Consider the following 14,954-nt stretch of genomic DNA (forward strand, 5'->3'; position numbering starts at 1 on the left):
CGCGTGCATGTGTGTGTGTATGTATTTAATGTATGCGAGTGAGGTTTGACCCTTGGTCCGTCTAGTTTAACTGAGCATCAGTGAGGGAAAGGAAATGACCATTAATCCGTTTGTGCTAAATTTGCTAAAGTAGCCATTGACATTGTCAACCTGTCAAACCCAGCCGTGATTTTTAGTGTGACATCTTATCCTGATCCAATGTCAGTCTGCTTTATCAGTGTCCTCTCACATCTGCTCGGATATATATATATATATATATATATATATATATATATATATATATATATATATATATATATATATATATATATATATATAAAAATATATGGCTGGTGTTTTAATTCACCTGAAGTGACTGTTGAGCTGATGTTGGCCACCTCAATGTCTCTGTTCTGGACCAGAGGTCGCAGACTAGCTGCTGAATATCCTGTCATCTGCTTGCTTAGTGGATTAATGTTCTGATTGTTCTATTTTTTTTTCTTTCCTGTGCTGCTGTTCTACGTGAGGGTCAGTGTAGACGCTTCAGTGTCGGAGTGTTGTGACCGTGATCTTCGGTAAAGCTTGCTGGCATTTTGATCAGAAACAAAAGCTCGGTGTGGTGCTGTGCGCAGAGGATCGGCTGGCCTACATAACGCAAGATTACACTCACCATCAGGGCTACACACAAAGGAGCATTGCATCAGCTGCTTGCAGAAAATGGCTGATGTTAAGAGCCCCTTTAAACCAAACAGACTGACAAATGCATGTATCCCAAAAAAAAATATTCATTTGTTTCCTCTCCTCTGAAAGAAATCAGATCTTCAGGATTAAGGAGATGACGTTTTCGTCTTTTCCGATTGGTTCTGTCTGTGTTCATCTGAATAGTCCTTATTGCTACAGGATTATTTGCTTGTTTTTTTGTTTTTTTTAAAAAAAATGGACCAGGTACGAGAGAGGTTTAGTTTCCAGAAGGTTCCTCTAATACAGCCACTGTCATGAGATATACAAGCCTTGCAATCAGTAGTACTGAGCGCTGATGCCTGAGCCATCCTGTCTGTTCAGTGATTCAGTGAAGCAGCAATCCTCTTTCCATCTCCAGCTTCTTAAAAATGATATTGTCAGCTGTGGCAGATGTTAAAAGGTCGCCTGCATTTTTTTTTGTATTATTTCTTTTTTTTTGTTGTCGTTGCTGCAGTGAAGTGGCTGACTCCAGAAGTGTTGAGACTCCATTCATGGCTAGCCATGGTACTGAGAAGATTTAGTATTCGTACCCTTTTATTCACCTACTTGCGCATCGGCTAACTACTAAGGCTTTTGTAGATTGGAGTCTTAAAAACCTGAGTAACATTGTTATATTCATTACCTCTCCACATGGCGAGTAATGTGTCTGGTTGTTAAAATGGAGCTTGTGAAACCGTTTCATTATGGGGGGGGGACTATTCCTTTTCACGTCACACTGCCCATTCATGAAGTCTCACATAGTTCTGCCCCGGTGAAGAACTAGGTATTTATGCAATGGCATCTCATTCACCTTGCTTTCTAGGTGTAGCATTTCTTACAGCATTCCAGTCGAAATGTTGCAGTTAGTCGGCTGGTTTATTAGCAGTACTCTTTTATCATCATCCATTTTACTTAGGCCTTAGATTACATGATGCCTGCGCTCGCCACAGATTCAAATTCCCATCCAGAACAAATTAGTTGCTTTTATATAAGTAAACCTATCTGCTCTCACAGAAGTAGACCAGATGGTGTTCTTGAAACTATAGGCTCTAGCAGACCACATGGTGTTACTGAACCTAAAGCCTATAGTGTTACTGTTAAGAAATCTTATGATTTATTTATTTTTTTGCCTTTGTTGAAGTGCATGTGTGCACGGGCATCCTGTTTTAAAATTTGCATTCATTTACTGTCTGCGTAAAAGCCATGTCCTATGCATGTGTGCCCGGAAGCGTTTAAAAGGGATGCTCTGGTGCGTTATTCACTGCATATGTAGTGTATATACGTTTGATTATTTATGACTTTCATTTTCTCATGCACTAAACAAAAATAGAAGACGTGAAACTGAAATAAAACATTTAACTTTAGCAGCTAAACACTTTACTGTTAATAATTGATTGCTTGTGTAGCTGTATTGCAAGAATTCAAAGCTATCAGCTTTATATATTAATACAGCTTTTAAAGGGTGTCTCTGAGAACCTTTCCTTTAGGTTTATTGGAGTTTTGCTATAGGAAAGCAGTAAAAAGTCATTTTTGTCCAGAGGTTTAGAATTTTTATACAAGTCTCTCGCCATTGTGAACACAAGTATTTAAAAATGACGTTCTTCCAGATATTTCGGTGACGCTTCATGTAATTGCCCCCACTTAGCTATATGTCCTGCCCCTTATACCAACTGCAGTTATAGCTCTGTACAAGCTTCTAGTTCGCATCAAACATGGTCATTCTCGTAGTTTTGGTCGTGCATCTTATTGCACATGATTCTTTTTAAAAACCATTCTTTGTGTATTGTAAAGATGGTCTGTCTGTGTGCCTGTGTCTGTGTGCCTGTGTCTGTGTGCCTGTGTCTGTGTGCCTGTGTCTGTGTGCCTGTGTCTGTGTGCCTGTGTCTGTGTGCCTGTGTCTGTGTGCCTGTGTCTGTGTGCCTGTGTCTGTGTGCCTGTGTCTGTGTGCCTGTCTGTCCCTGTTCTTTCTTCGACATCAGCGCAAACGTGACCTCGGCACTCAGCATCATGGCTGTGATGTGTGTTAACGATGCGGATAGCGTTCATGCAGTTATTACATGTGCATGATGCAGTAAAGAAAGGAAGACTAATATTGAGGCTTGTTAGTAAAGATCTCTCTGACCCTGCTGCAGACGTATCAGACCAAGGCAAGGCAGCTGGAGCCCTCTGTTCTAGGATACCCAAAACAGTCACAGTGAGAATTTGCACACAGCTGAAAACAGCAGTAAACACTCCTAGTCGCTTATGTAGCTGGTTTGTAAGGGTTTTTTTTTAGACTGGTTCTGAGGTGCAGTATATCTGGTGAAAATCACTCGAGCCGAACGACACTCATCTTGACTTCCTGTTTCAAATGGAAATGCGTCAAAGTACAAAATCAAATCATGGCTCTCAATCCTGACGGTTTTGTAGGTTTTTTTTTGTTTTTGTTTTTTGCACGGATCCATACCACTAAGTTCACTAACCCATAACCGCTATTGCTCTGACTAGTTCTGTCTGTGAATGGATGACTTTTTTACAGACTTGGGCTTTAGTTTACAATTTGAAAACTAATAGTGTGAAAGTAAATGAAAGTAATAGTGTAAAGCCGATTTTACAAAACATTTATTGCCTTCCCTAACAAGTGCCCCATGACCCCATGTGAGCTGTGAATAAACAGGAAACGGGGAAATATGCATCGACTACAACTGTATAGATAGAGACCAGGTTGAAAAGGGCTGGATTATTCCTTTAATGTGTTCAGTATGAACTTGAACTTTAGCTGTTTAGAAGACAGTAGGACATTTCGAGTGGCAGTGTGTTAGAGTTTTAGAAAACGCTGCCGGATTTGTGACTGCTCGTTTTAACAATTGTATTGTTGACCTGGTGATTAACAACTGATTTGGAAGGCTATCTTCTATCCCGGTTGGTGAAACGAACACTTTAGCAGGGGAAGGACGTGTTTCTGTACCGGCACCGTGCGTGGAAACACGTTCGCTCGCTCAGCCTTCATGAGATTTATTGAAGTGGAAATCTGCGATTTGCGTCACAGCGTCTGTGCTGTGAATTAAAACCCTTGCTATAAATATACTTCACGTTACTATCTGTAGGTGAGGTTGGAATCGGTTTGGTTTTCTAAGTCTTAAAACAGCTTTATGGGAAAAATGTTGCAACCTTGGAGAAAATCACCTGTAATCACCTTTTCTTCCCTCGTGAACAATTTCCTTTTTACTGGCTCACCATCAAAGCGAATTTTGTGTAAGTTTGCTGCATATGAAGGTAAATTAGGACACGTGTCGTGTAAATAAGGGACTAGTGGGTGGCAGTTTGTCCATGCAGCTGAAGCTGATTCATCATTTACACTCGAATCATTGCTCGCTTGGATGGCGTGCGAGTTTCATGAATCAGACACAGATTTATTCCGACGTCATTTTGTACGCTCAAATCTGTGCAGCTTTAATGAATAAAGGCCGGAGCATTGGCAGGATTGGGTTCGTTTCCAGAGTTGTTGGACAACAAGTTGGACAAGGTTAAAGACGTATCAGGAAACTGTTGGAGTGGAAGTTTTGAGTTGACATTGAATGCTGTAAAGAGCTTCAAAGAATTTGGCAATTTCGATAGCCTCTGCATATCAGCTTCATGCTGTCCAACGTCAACAGTGACTCAAATGTTGGTTTTAAGCATAGCACTGTTTGTGTGAGAGGAGAAAAGTCTTATTGGTGTGTGCTGAGAAGATTAAACAGCGTGTGGGACAATGTAATGATGTAGGTATGATTTGCATTCTTGATCTCTGATATCTTGAAAGACTTCATGAGGCATACCAAAGCCTTAGGCTGTCTTTATGTAGCTGCAGTAAGGCGTGATCTCACTACTTGTATGCAGTGGATCTGTATTAGTCTGTATGAAAAATAGAAATGCCATGCAATCAGTCTTATGTTTTAAAGTTGGTGTCTGGAGTGCTGAGCTCGGGTTTATGTCACTATCGAGCGTTTCTGCACAGAAGAAAATCGCACACTTCAAGCTGTTGAGTTCAGAGACCCTCTCATAGTTAGGGCGCATCATGTTAAAAAAATGCTTCCCACCAAACCAACTGCAGTGGCATTAGACCATAGAAATGCCAGGTGTTAACAAATTAAGTTCTGATTTTTTTTTGTGTGTGACTTCAGTATAAATCACGATACAATATGACGTGTGTAATATTGAAAATAATGGCGAGGGCAGTGGGAGCCAGCTGGTCTGTGGGAAGGAAGACTGTTAATGTAGGTTTTTTTTTGTTTTGCGTGCACACTGTTATGTCTTTATTATGAGAACTAGAAAAATACATGATGCATTTGTTTGTTGGCAAAATGCTCGTTCCAGACAATGTGAGATTTTGAGAGCTCTCCAATCGGGTTTCATCACTAAATATTCCCAGGCAGTCTCTGCAGTTATCTGAACAGTGATCATAACTGAATGTTTACAAAACGCTTCAGCTTTGCCATTTTGCTCTCGGTTTATTCTTGTTTATAGTGGCCTTTAAAATGATAAAGGCTTTCTCTTTGGTCTTTGCATTATCTTACGTCTTATAATGAACGGAAACGGTTCTGATAGAGAGCTCTTTTAATAGTTTTCAGTAAGGCTGTGTCACGGAGCAAACTCACACAAAATGTGTGCGACACACAAAATGTGACCGTGCAGAAAGTTTGGTTTCGTATCCCAGATCCAGGGACAGTTGCACTAATGTTCCCAGATGTGGTGGTTTAAGACTTACTTTTCTAGGAAAAATAAGATCACAGTAAAACAACACGCTAGTCTAATTGCGTAAATTCTGTGAGGGTGTCTGCATATGCTGAAGTTCGACACAGATTGATTTGAGGGAACTGTATTGAAGTTAAATATGAATCTGGAAAGTAACTTACAGAAGGCATTTCCTCTTCAGCACGTTTCCGTTTCATTAGATGTAAACGAACTTGTTGCGTTTGAAAAGCTTTTGTTCTGCCCGAGTGGAGTTGCTGTGACGTGACGGGCGAAATGACAAAGATATCACGATTCTCTGAGGCGTTACTACAATATGTGACGTGTATTGTTATATAGTTTGCTCGCAGATGCCGGAGATGCATATAAAAAATCTCTTCTCTCTCTCTCTTTATCTCTGCCTATCTGTCTATCTATGTAGTTTCTTCTTATCTCTTTGTAAGTGTGTATCTCTTTTGAGCGGAGCTCTGCTGTGAGGTGCCTCTGTTGTAAGAAGCATGTCTCCAGCCCTGCGTGTGTGCTGCTCCACTGCTCCGTGTGAATGTCGGGCGGCGAGGACTGATGAGCTCTCGTGGCACTTGTTATAGAAAGGTGAGGAAGGAAAGCGATTCCAGGCCGGGCCGTAGCTCAGCGTGATTTATTTAGTGCCCCTGTGTGGCCTTCTGGGTTAGAGGTCCATGCATCAGTCTCTTACAGCGAGGCCCATCTGTTGTGTATTAGCCAGGAGACTGTTCTCTGGCCTCTTGCTGCATGCTGAAAGTAGGATGCCACATCAGATGAGTAGATGAAGTTCTAGTTAAGCTTATCGTTGCCTTTGTGTGTTTGCTTCTCTCTGTGACTGAAACGAAGCGTTTCTGTAACGCAACATACCCCTTGGCTCACCCTTTTATGATTCTACAGAGATGAAGTATGCTCATAAGCCATAACAGGCTGAAAATGCACAGTTACTTTCCAGAATGTGGCGATGACCGTTTTTGTTGGCTCCAACATTGTCAGCTTTCCAGAAATGTCTTTGCCGGGTTTCCTTAATTCTGCAGAACAGATATTTATCCCAACATAATTGCTATGGGCTTTCCTGCTGAGAAATTGGAGGGGGTGTACAGAAACAACATAGACGACGTTGTACGGTAAGTGGCTCACATATGATTTACCAAACAATATTAAACTTGCTGTTGCTTTCTTGCAGGAATGCTTCTTGCAAAGATTTCTCATTTATGGTCCTATCATTGGGATGAGGCTTAGCTTATGAGATGCGGAAGATATGTTGGTGATGTGGTGGCTTTGAATCTGCTTGAAGAAAATCTATCCCGTCACAGTAGTTGCCATTTATATGATACACGATATGTTTTGCAGAGTTTCTTGCAATCAGCAGTAAAATTGTGCATGTTTTTAATGATGCTCTGTTTAATGTCTAGAATTAAAGAAATGGTGAATTGGGAAATCTGTAAGATGACAATATCTGCAAACTCTCTCAGAAGTGTATTGCGACCTTATTTAACATGATAGTATTTCATAATATTGCCCAGCCCTAGCTGGATGTTCACTTAGGCTTACATTTCTCTATCTCATTGTCCTTGATCAACTCCTCCCATCTGATTATGCTGCACTTTTGACATTTGCAGAATGAGCATGTCTGAGGCAGAAACGGAGCGATGTGATGTCTCGCTGCACATTGATGGAATTTTGCAAAGTAACATCACTTTAATCTGCCGGATTAACTTGTTTATCTGAAATTGGACATGATGATTTATCAAATCATTAAGATGCTGCAGTTTTTTTTAAACATAGTGTAGAGGGGAAAGAATTGCAATCGTAGTGACTTTATGCCACAGGTTGTCTGTAGCAAGCATGGTGTATTAATGGCTTAACCGTCAGTGCATTTAATCACTCTGAAATGGCATGTTTGTCAGAGTGGTGCACGTGTCGTAATGGTCTGCTGCGTGTCGAGAGCCACTCATCAGACCGTGGTTTGGACAGAAGTAGTGAGGCATAGAGACAGATACAACTTTTGACATAGTATGGTCAGGTCCTGGAAATGTAATTATCACTTTCTCTCCCCAGGTTTCTGGATTCCAAGCATAAAAATCATTACAAGATATATAATCTGTAAGTATACGTTAAATCATATAATTACTGTTTTCTTTTCTTTCTTTTTTTGTCATTGTGCCAACTGCTTTATTAGACAGTTAATAAATCAGTCCGTGTTTCTTTCAGCGATGAAGAATGCTATAAAATGAGACTAAATGTGTATTCTCCTAAAAGATTTAATGTACTTCCGATTTGTCTTGGTCATCTAGAAATCATAAGCTTTTTGACACCTGCTTGAAATAAATTTTTCATTTGCTAATCCAGGCCATGTTTTATTTATTTTTTTGTTGTTGCTTTTTTAGATGTGCAGAGAGACATTATGATGCTGCCAAATTTAATTGCAGAGGTAAGATGCCAAACATGCAAAGCCCATCTCCTCTGACCTAACAAACACACCCCCCCCAACCCCAAGAATAATTAGTCTTCAGTTATAAGTCATTGACCTTTTGTGTTTGTTTACCGCAGTTGCACAATACCCGTTTGAAGATCATAATCCTCCACAGTTGGAGCTCATCAAACCGTTCTGTGAAGACTTGGATAAGTGGCTCAGTGAAAATGACAATCATGTGGCTGCCATTCATTGTAAAGCTGGAAAGGGCCGGACGGGTGTAATGATCTGCGCATACTTATTACACCGAGGCAAGTTTGGAAAAGCAAAAGAGGCTCTGGACTTCTACGGCGAGGTCAGGACCAGAGACAAGAAGGTAATCACAGAGGTTTATCTTTTGTGCTCATGCAGGATGAAAACTGTTTACATTTTCCACTGCACCAGATGGTTAATCAGGTTTACACGTGATTGAATTTGATAAAATACACCGAAGGCTTAATGCTATAGGAACACTCAGTCATTAGCTTTGCTGAAGTAACGTCTGGGGTAGTCCATCAACTGAACTTGAGACAGGTTTCAGTATTGTTGACTGTAACGTGAAGCAAACTCAGGGAGACGTTTTGGTAATTTGCTGTTTGCAGGGAGTGACCATCCCCAGTCAGAGGCGATACGTCTACTACTACAGCTATCTTCTGAAGAACCAGCTTGAGTACAAACCGGTGGCATTGCTCTTTCACAAGATGATGTTTGAGACGGTGCCCATGTTCAGTGGCGGGACCTGCAGTAAGTGCTTCATTCTCACAAGCGTCTGAGCTGCTATTAGTTATTGAATTCTCACTTAACCTGTCAAGGCACTATTGGTGCTCTGACTAGTTTCCCACCCCCACATCCATACCTTCTTCGAGCGCTGAATGATCATATTGGGTGACATTTGTACTGAAGTAACTCTTGAGGCAAAAGCGTGCAATTTTCTTTTTCTGCAGTTTTCTCTGACGTATGACTGCCAGATCAGTTCAGTTCACTTCTTGTGCTTACTTTGGTTTGAAATTGGAGCACTTGTCTGTGCATCTCATAAACGGTCAACTCACTCACTTAGCCAGAGATGAAGGCTCAAATTAAACACGATTATGTTTTTTATGCAATATACTAAGACAGTCTGCTAAGACTGTCGGAAAGGGACTGTGTGTTTCTGTGAGATATCCAATTGGCTATCAGACTCATTAGTTTGGGTTGCAGTGCCTTTCCTTATAAATTATGTTTGTGTGTTCAGACTAAACGGCCATAACATTAAAACCAGCTGCCTAATATTGTGTAGGTCCCCCTTGTGCCACCAAAACATCTTTGACCTGTCGAGGCATGGACTCCACAAAACCACTGAAGGTCTGCTGTGGCATCTGGCACCATGGCATTAGCAGCAGATCCCTTAAGTCCTGTAAGTTGTGAGGTTGGGCTCCATAGATGAGACTGGTTTGTCCAGCACATGCCACAGATGCTCATTCCCACTGACATCTGGGGACTGTGGAGGACAAGTCAACACTTTGAATTCGGTCATGTTCCTCAAACCATTCCTAAACCATTTTTGCAGTGTGGCTGGCGGAATGATCCTGTTCAAACCAGCCACTGTCATTAGGGAATTCTGTTGCCATGAAGGGGTGCACTTGGTCTGCAACAGTGTTGTGGTACCTGGTAGGTGGTGAATCCCAGGACCCAGGGTTTCCCAGCAGAACATTCCCCAGGGCACATTCTGATGCTCCCATTGTAGGTGCTTACAGCTGTGGTTTACACCGGGTCAACGGTTGTTCTTTGGTTATTAACGGTTGTTAATATATTGACAGGTGCAACTGTAATGAGATAATGACCCTCTCAGAGGTTTTAATGTTATGGCCTGTGTGTGTGTGTGTGTGTGTGTGTGTGTGTGTGTATTTATATATAAAATGTGTATATATAACATGTTTTCTAAATGTCTTAACAGATCCACAATTTGTGGTGTACCAGCTGAAGGTGAAGATCCACACGTCAAACCCAGCACACACGCGGCGTGAGGAAAAGTACATGCACTTTGAGTTTCCCCAACCACTGCCTGTGTGCGGAGACATCAAAGTGGAATTCTTCCACAAACAGAACATGATGAAGAAAAAGGTTTGCAGCTTTTAGTGGCAGATACTGCAATTATTTAATCGGTGAAATTTAACATCGTGTAAAAGTTAACATGTCGTGTATTTAATACAGGACAAGATGTTTCACTTTTGGGTGAACACGTTCTTCATCCCTGGACCAGAGGAGAACTTGGAGAAAGTAGAAAACGGGAGTTTACTGAAGGATCTGGATGGGATCCAGAGCACAGAGAGGGGGGAGAATGACAAGGATTATCTAATCCTGGTTTTAACAAAGAATGACCTAGACAAGGCCAACAAAGACAAAGCCAACAGATTATTTTCCCCAAACTTCAAGGTGAGTTCAGACCCGCACATCAGTGTGGTAGTGAGATGAGGCTAGTCTAATTTCAGTGAAGTACATAACACATGGGAAGCAGCATTCATTAAAGACACTTACTGTCTGCTACCATTGTGTGCCTTTTAGTTAGACAAACACAAATTAATTTGCTTAGAGCGTAAACACTGTCTTTAGATACTCAGAGTTTTGCTTTCTCTTACAGGTGAAGCTATATTTCACAAAAACAGTGGAGGAACCATCCAACTCAGAGGCCAGCACTTCAGCGTGTGTAACCCCGGACGTTAGTGACAATGAACCGGACCATTATCGATACTCTGACACAACGGACTCAGACCCAGAAAACGAACAGCTGGATGATGATCAACACACGCAGATAACGAAAGTTTGAACTTATTTTGTTTATGGGAAGACAAAAAAAAAGAATCTTTACATAAACCAGAGTTGTAAAAAGGAGAAAACTTGAATATGAACTGAAAGCAAGTCCTTTTTTTCTTTTTGCCTCTCCGAAACAGAAGTACATAAGTGGGACATTTCTCATGTAAGATGCCTCCGTTTTAGGGACACTATTTCTGACCAATTAGCTTTTCTTTTTTTTCTTTCTTTTTTTTTTCCTCCCCCCCCTTTTCTTTGCTTGCCCCTTTTAATGACAAAGTTGTTGACACCTCCATAGTTGGGAGCAGGGAGAGGGGGTGAAGTGTGCTGCTGCATCTCCTGTTCATAACAAGGCCAGTGCTAAAGTCCGTGTCCATCCTCTAGTGCACGATCGTCCATCCATCAGGCCTTCTGTTTTACCTACTGTGAAGCTTCCTGTGCTGTCTGCAGACTAACCCAACCCCTTTAAAAAAAAAAAAAAAAAGATAATAGTGCAGTGCAAACATTCATAGTCTGCTAGCATCATTGCCACTAACATAGTAATAATTATTCTTCTGCATATTAGGCTATATAGCATTTTTAACTGCCCCCTCTCTCCTACCCTTGTCTGTTAACCGCAAATGCAGCAGTAACCCCATTATTCTGTCAGTGGTGTGATTGTTTTTATGTTCAATTTACCACAGCAGGGAAACCAGTGTTGCAATAATGTTGACACACCTAGTGGACAAAGGTTTGCATGCTAATTGAATTAGTATCCATGTTGCTAAATGTTATCCAGTTTTATTTTTCCTCCCTTCATATGCGACGTTTCTGCTGCCATCAAGGTTCGGTTTATATTTAGTTACAAACTGATGCCCCATGTCATTCTATCACCACTTGTATTAGTATTAATTGTTAAGCCATTAGTGGCATTTATATTTTATATCTCACGTGGGTTTTTTTCCCTATTAAAAATGCTAATGTGTAATTAATCAGCTGGCACCGAGCAGATCTCCTTCAGTTCTTGTTTTAAACTCCGTCAGTCAGTCAGGCTTAACAATATGGGACTCGTCTTGAGGTTTCTGCGTTGACCACAGTGGGTCGGATCACATGCTAGTCGACGTGTTCGACACGCTCGAGCTTGTGTGCTCGACAGTCTGCGTGTGGTGAGCGATTTCTTATTGTGGCCAGGCTGTGTGGAGAAATACCTGCTGAACGCTGTGTGTGAGAGAAAGAGACTTGAATGTAAAGCTCGTGTTCCCCTAAGTGCTATAAGTAACCTCATCCAGAGTTTGATGCCATAGTTTCATTTTCTCCCCATCTGTTTTTTTTTTCTTCTTCTCTTTTTTTTTTAGCCTTGTCTCTCTTTTTTTTTTTTTTTTTTTTTTCCCCCCCTTTTTTCTTTTTTGGTCAGACATCAGATTCTTGGCTCCTCAAACTGTTTGTAGCCTTATTGTGTGGTCTATTGAAACCTGGATTATTTGCTAATTCAATTCAACAGTGGTGCTTACAAACTGCCAAACTACAAACTCGCAATGAACAATAATTTCAGAGCCAAGAATGTGTTGTCTCTGTGTGTTTGTGTGTGTGTGTGGGGGGGGGTGCTTCTGTCAGATGTGCTACTTGTGTATGTGCTCTGACCGTTAGACGTCTCCTGTCTGACTAGCTGAGTTCTCTACATTTTTAAAGGCACCCCCCCCTCCTCTCTTCTCCCTCCCTCCATTCTTGAACAGGTTTCATTCCTTTTGGAATGAGGTGCAGCTACAGATTTTACATGTCTTGTGCTTGCTTCAGACATATTAAAGCCCCATATGAGTATTTAAATATGTATAATTTTCCTTTTTTTTTTTTTTTTTTTTTTTTTTCCCCGCATGCCAAATTTTTAATATCTGCCTCGCCGTGAGTTGTGAGCCAGAACAAAAAGAAAAAAGAGAAATCTTAGTCACTTGGGCAAGAATCACCGCTGAGGGGTGAGGGGGGTAGTAAAGCTGCCTTTTCTCCTGCTGTTGACGTCATGGCTTCAGTCTTCTCACCGACCCTGCACCCGTTGCTGTACGACTCGTTTTCTTACAGAAAGGAATATGATCCAGAGGTTTGAGAACCAGTCTCTCTCCTGTCTTCTGTAACACAGCTGTGCAGTAGCCAACCCAGGAAAAAAAAATCTTACAAAATCTGTTTTGTTTTGTTTTTTGTTTGTTTGTTTACATTATCACTAAAAACCTGCCAAAATGAAGCTTGATTTTATTTTTTTTGTTTGTTTCATCCAAAGGCAGTAGGGAGGTATTCTTTGCCTTACTTGAAGTTACTTTCAGCTCTTGCTTTTTTTACCATTCTGCCCAAGCACTGACTTACACAGTACTTATTTAAAGCTACTATAACAGAGCAACATATTGTGCTAGACTTTTGCACGGTTACAGGTTTTTGCAGGGTTTCAGTCAGCAGTCCACAGTATTTTTTTTTTTTTCTTTTCTTTTCCCCCCAGTACACATACACACTTCATTAGTCCTGCCCCCCCCCCTCAGTAAAAGCCATGTGAAATATATGTAGGACAAATGATGTGGATGAAGTGTCTTGGTATAATCTGTGCATCCCCTATAGAACCATGTAGTAGCTTTTGACTGAACATGGAGGTATATATATATATATATATATATATATATATATATATATATATATATATATATATATATATATATATATATATATATATATATATATATATATAATTTATTTATGACAGTATTCATAAGACCCTCTGCAGGTATTCTGATTTGTGAATATATGCTGTTTTAAATAGGATGAATCTGTTCAAGGGCATCACAAAGCTAGCGTCAGGTCACAGTCCATCCTTAGGACATCGGTAAAAAAAACTCTACAAACTCGAGACATTCAGACAACTTTAGCTTCAGTACTGTAAAACATCCAATACGAACACCTCCTGAAACCATCTGCGTCCTTTATGTGGCACGGGTTTAAGGAAAAAAAAACAAAACAAAAAAAAAACCTTGTGTGGAGCTCACAGGCAGCATCGAAAAAATTGTTTCAGCTTTAATGATTTAAAAATATATATTAAGGTGCCAGTGTGTAAGTTTCATGTCATTAGTTTTAGCTGATTTGTGCAATATGCTATGATGCCTGTGGTTACCACAAAGTGCCTCGTTTACTTAAATAAAAAGAAAAAAAAAGTGCTTGTTTTAGACCCAGTTTTAGAACATGGTGTCATGCATGTAGACTGACAGGATGGTACTGTGCACTAACTCACCTGGGCTTTTACACACTGCAGAGGACCCCCCCCTCCCCCCACAGGGCTCTGGCCCCTGCCACATCCTCATTTTTTCCCCCACACTCTCCACTTCTCTTCCGGGTTCAGTTCCACTTAGGCGCAATGTAAACTCTGGTATAATTTCAGCTGTTTGAAGAAACAGAGCCTTATTCCATTTCAGCCTGTTCAGATAATTTTGTGATGTGCAACAGTTGCTCTGTGTGTAATGCTATGCACTGAGAATACACAACCAACAATGTATGAAATATTGTATAGGTTATGTACAGGTTATGATGCTCATACAAATCACCTTGTTTGTTTGTAATTGTATGTGTAAACCCCCTTTATCTTAGTGTTATAAACCCCACATAAATCCAATAAAGTCTCATTTCTTGTCATCTGTTGCAGAGATTATATGTGATGTGAGAGTATTTCCCCATAATGCTCTGTGTGTGTGAAATATTTTGCTCTAGAACACTGCCATTGTCTTCTATTGAACGAGCAGTTAAAGCGATGACCGTGAACTTACACGTTAGGTTCTTGACGTTGAGCAGCCACAAAGTGGAGCTTTGTGATATTTACATTTCATGGCAGCATGCTGCCGCTTGACTCCAACCCCAAGCCTTTTCTCTGTTGACTTCTCAGAAAATTCCTCTTGTGCATAATTTACATTATTGGGACAGAACTGCAAAATATTTACAGCTGCTTGTAAATAAGCTGCTCTTTGGATGCAATTTCTCCTCTCATAAAAATACACTTGCGAGAAGGGGGGATTTCCCCCAATCATCTAAGGCTTTAAAGTGTACCTGAGCAGAGCTTCAGCGTGTGGGCCTGCAGATGTGTTCCTGCTAATGACCTCTGATTTACCATCCGGCCCTGCTGTCTGTAAATAACGCTGTTGCCGCTGGACCTAGTGGAGCCATTCCACTAGAATTGAGTTTATGCAGGGAACACGAACGTATTCCTCAATCAGAAAACCATTCATCAGTAACCTTCTGCAGTGTCACAGGATGCGTGGCTGTGTTCGAGAGATGGGTGCAGATAATATGGAGCGGAACGAAA

General features: G+C 40.8%; 1 protein-coding gene across 1 annotated transcript in view; it reads left to right on the top strand.

The window, feature by feature from the left end:
• Positions 1-14,290, top strand: part of ptenb (phosphatase and tensin homolog B) — a 15,661-nt gene extending 1,371 nt beyond the window's left edge. The window contains exons 2-9 of the mRNA XM_058407102.1: positions 6,452-6,536; positions 7,471-7,515; positions 7,800-7,843; positions 7,963-8,201; positions 8,467-8,608; positions 9,798-9,964; positions 10,055-10,276; positions 10,482-14,290. Of these exons, the coding sequence (XP_058263085.1) occupies positions 6,452-6,536; positions 7,471-7,515; positions 7,800-7,843; positions 7,963-8,201; positions 8,467-8,608; positions 9,798-9,964; positions 10,055-10,276; positions 10,482-10,667 (1,130 nt within the window). The 3' untranslated portion in view covers positions 10,668-14,290. The remainder of the gene's footprint in view (positions 1-6,451; positions 6,537-7,470; positions 7,516-7,799; positions 7,844-7,962; positions 8,202-8,466; positions 8,609-9,797; positions 9,965-10,054; positions 10,277-10,481) is intronic.
• Positions 14,291-14,954: the final 664 nt, after the last annotated feature.

This window comes from Hemibagrus wyckioides, linkage group LG13, assembly GCF_019097595.1.
Source record: "Hemibagrus wyckioides isolate EC202008001 linkage group LG13, SWU_Hwy_1.0, whole genome shotgun sequence".
Classification (NCBI taxonomy): Eukaryota; Metazoa; Chordata; class Actinopteri; order Siluriformes; family Bagridae; genus Hemibagrus; species Hemibagrus wyckioides.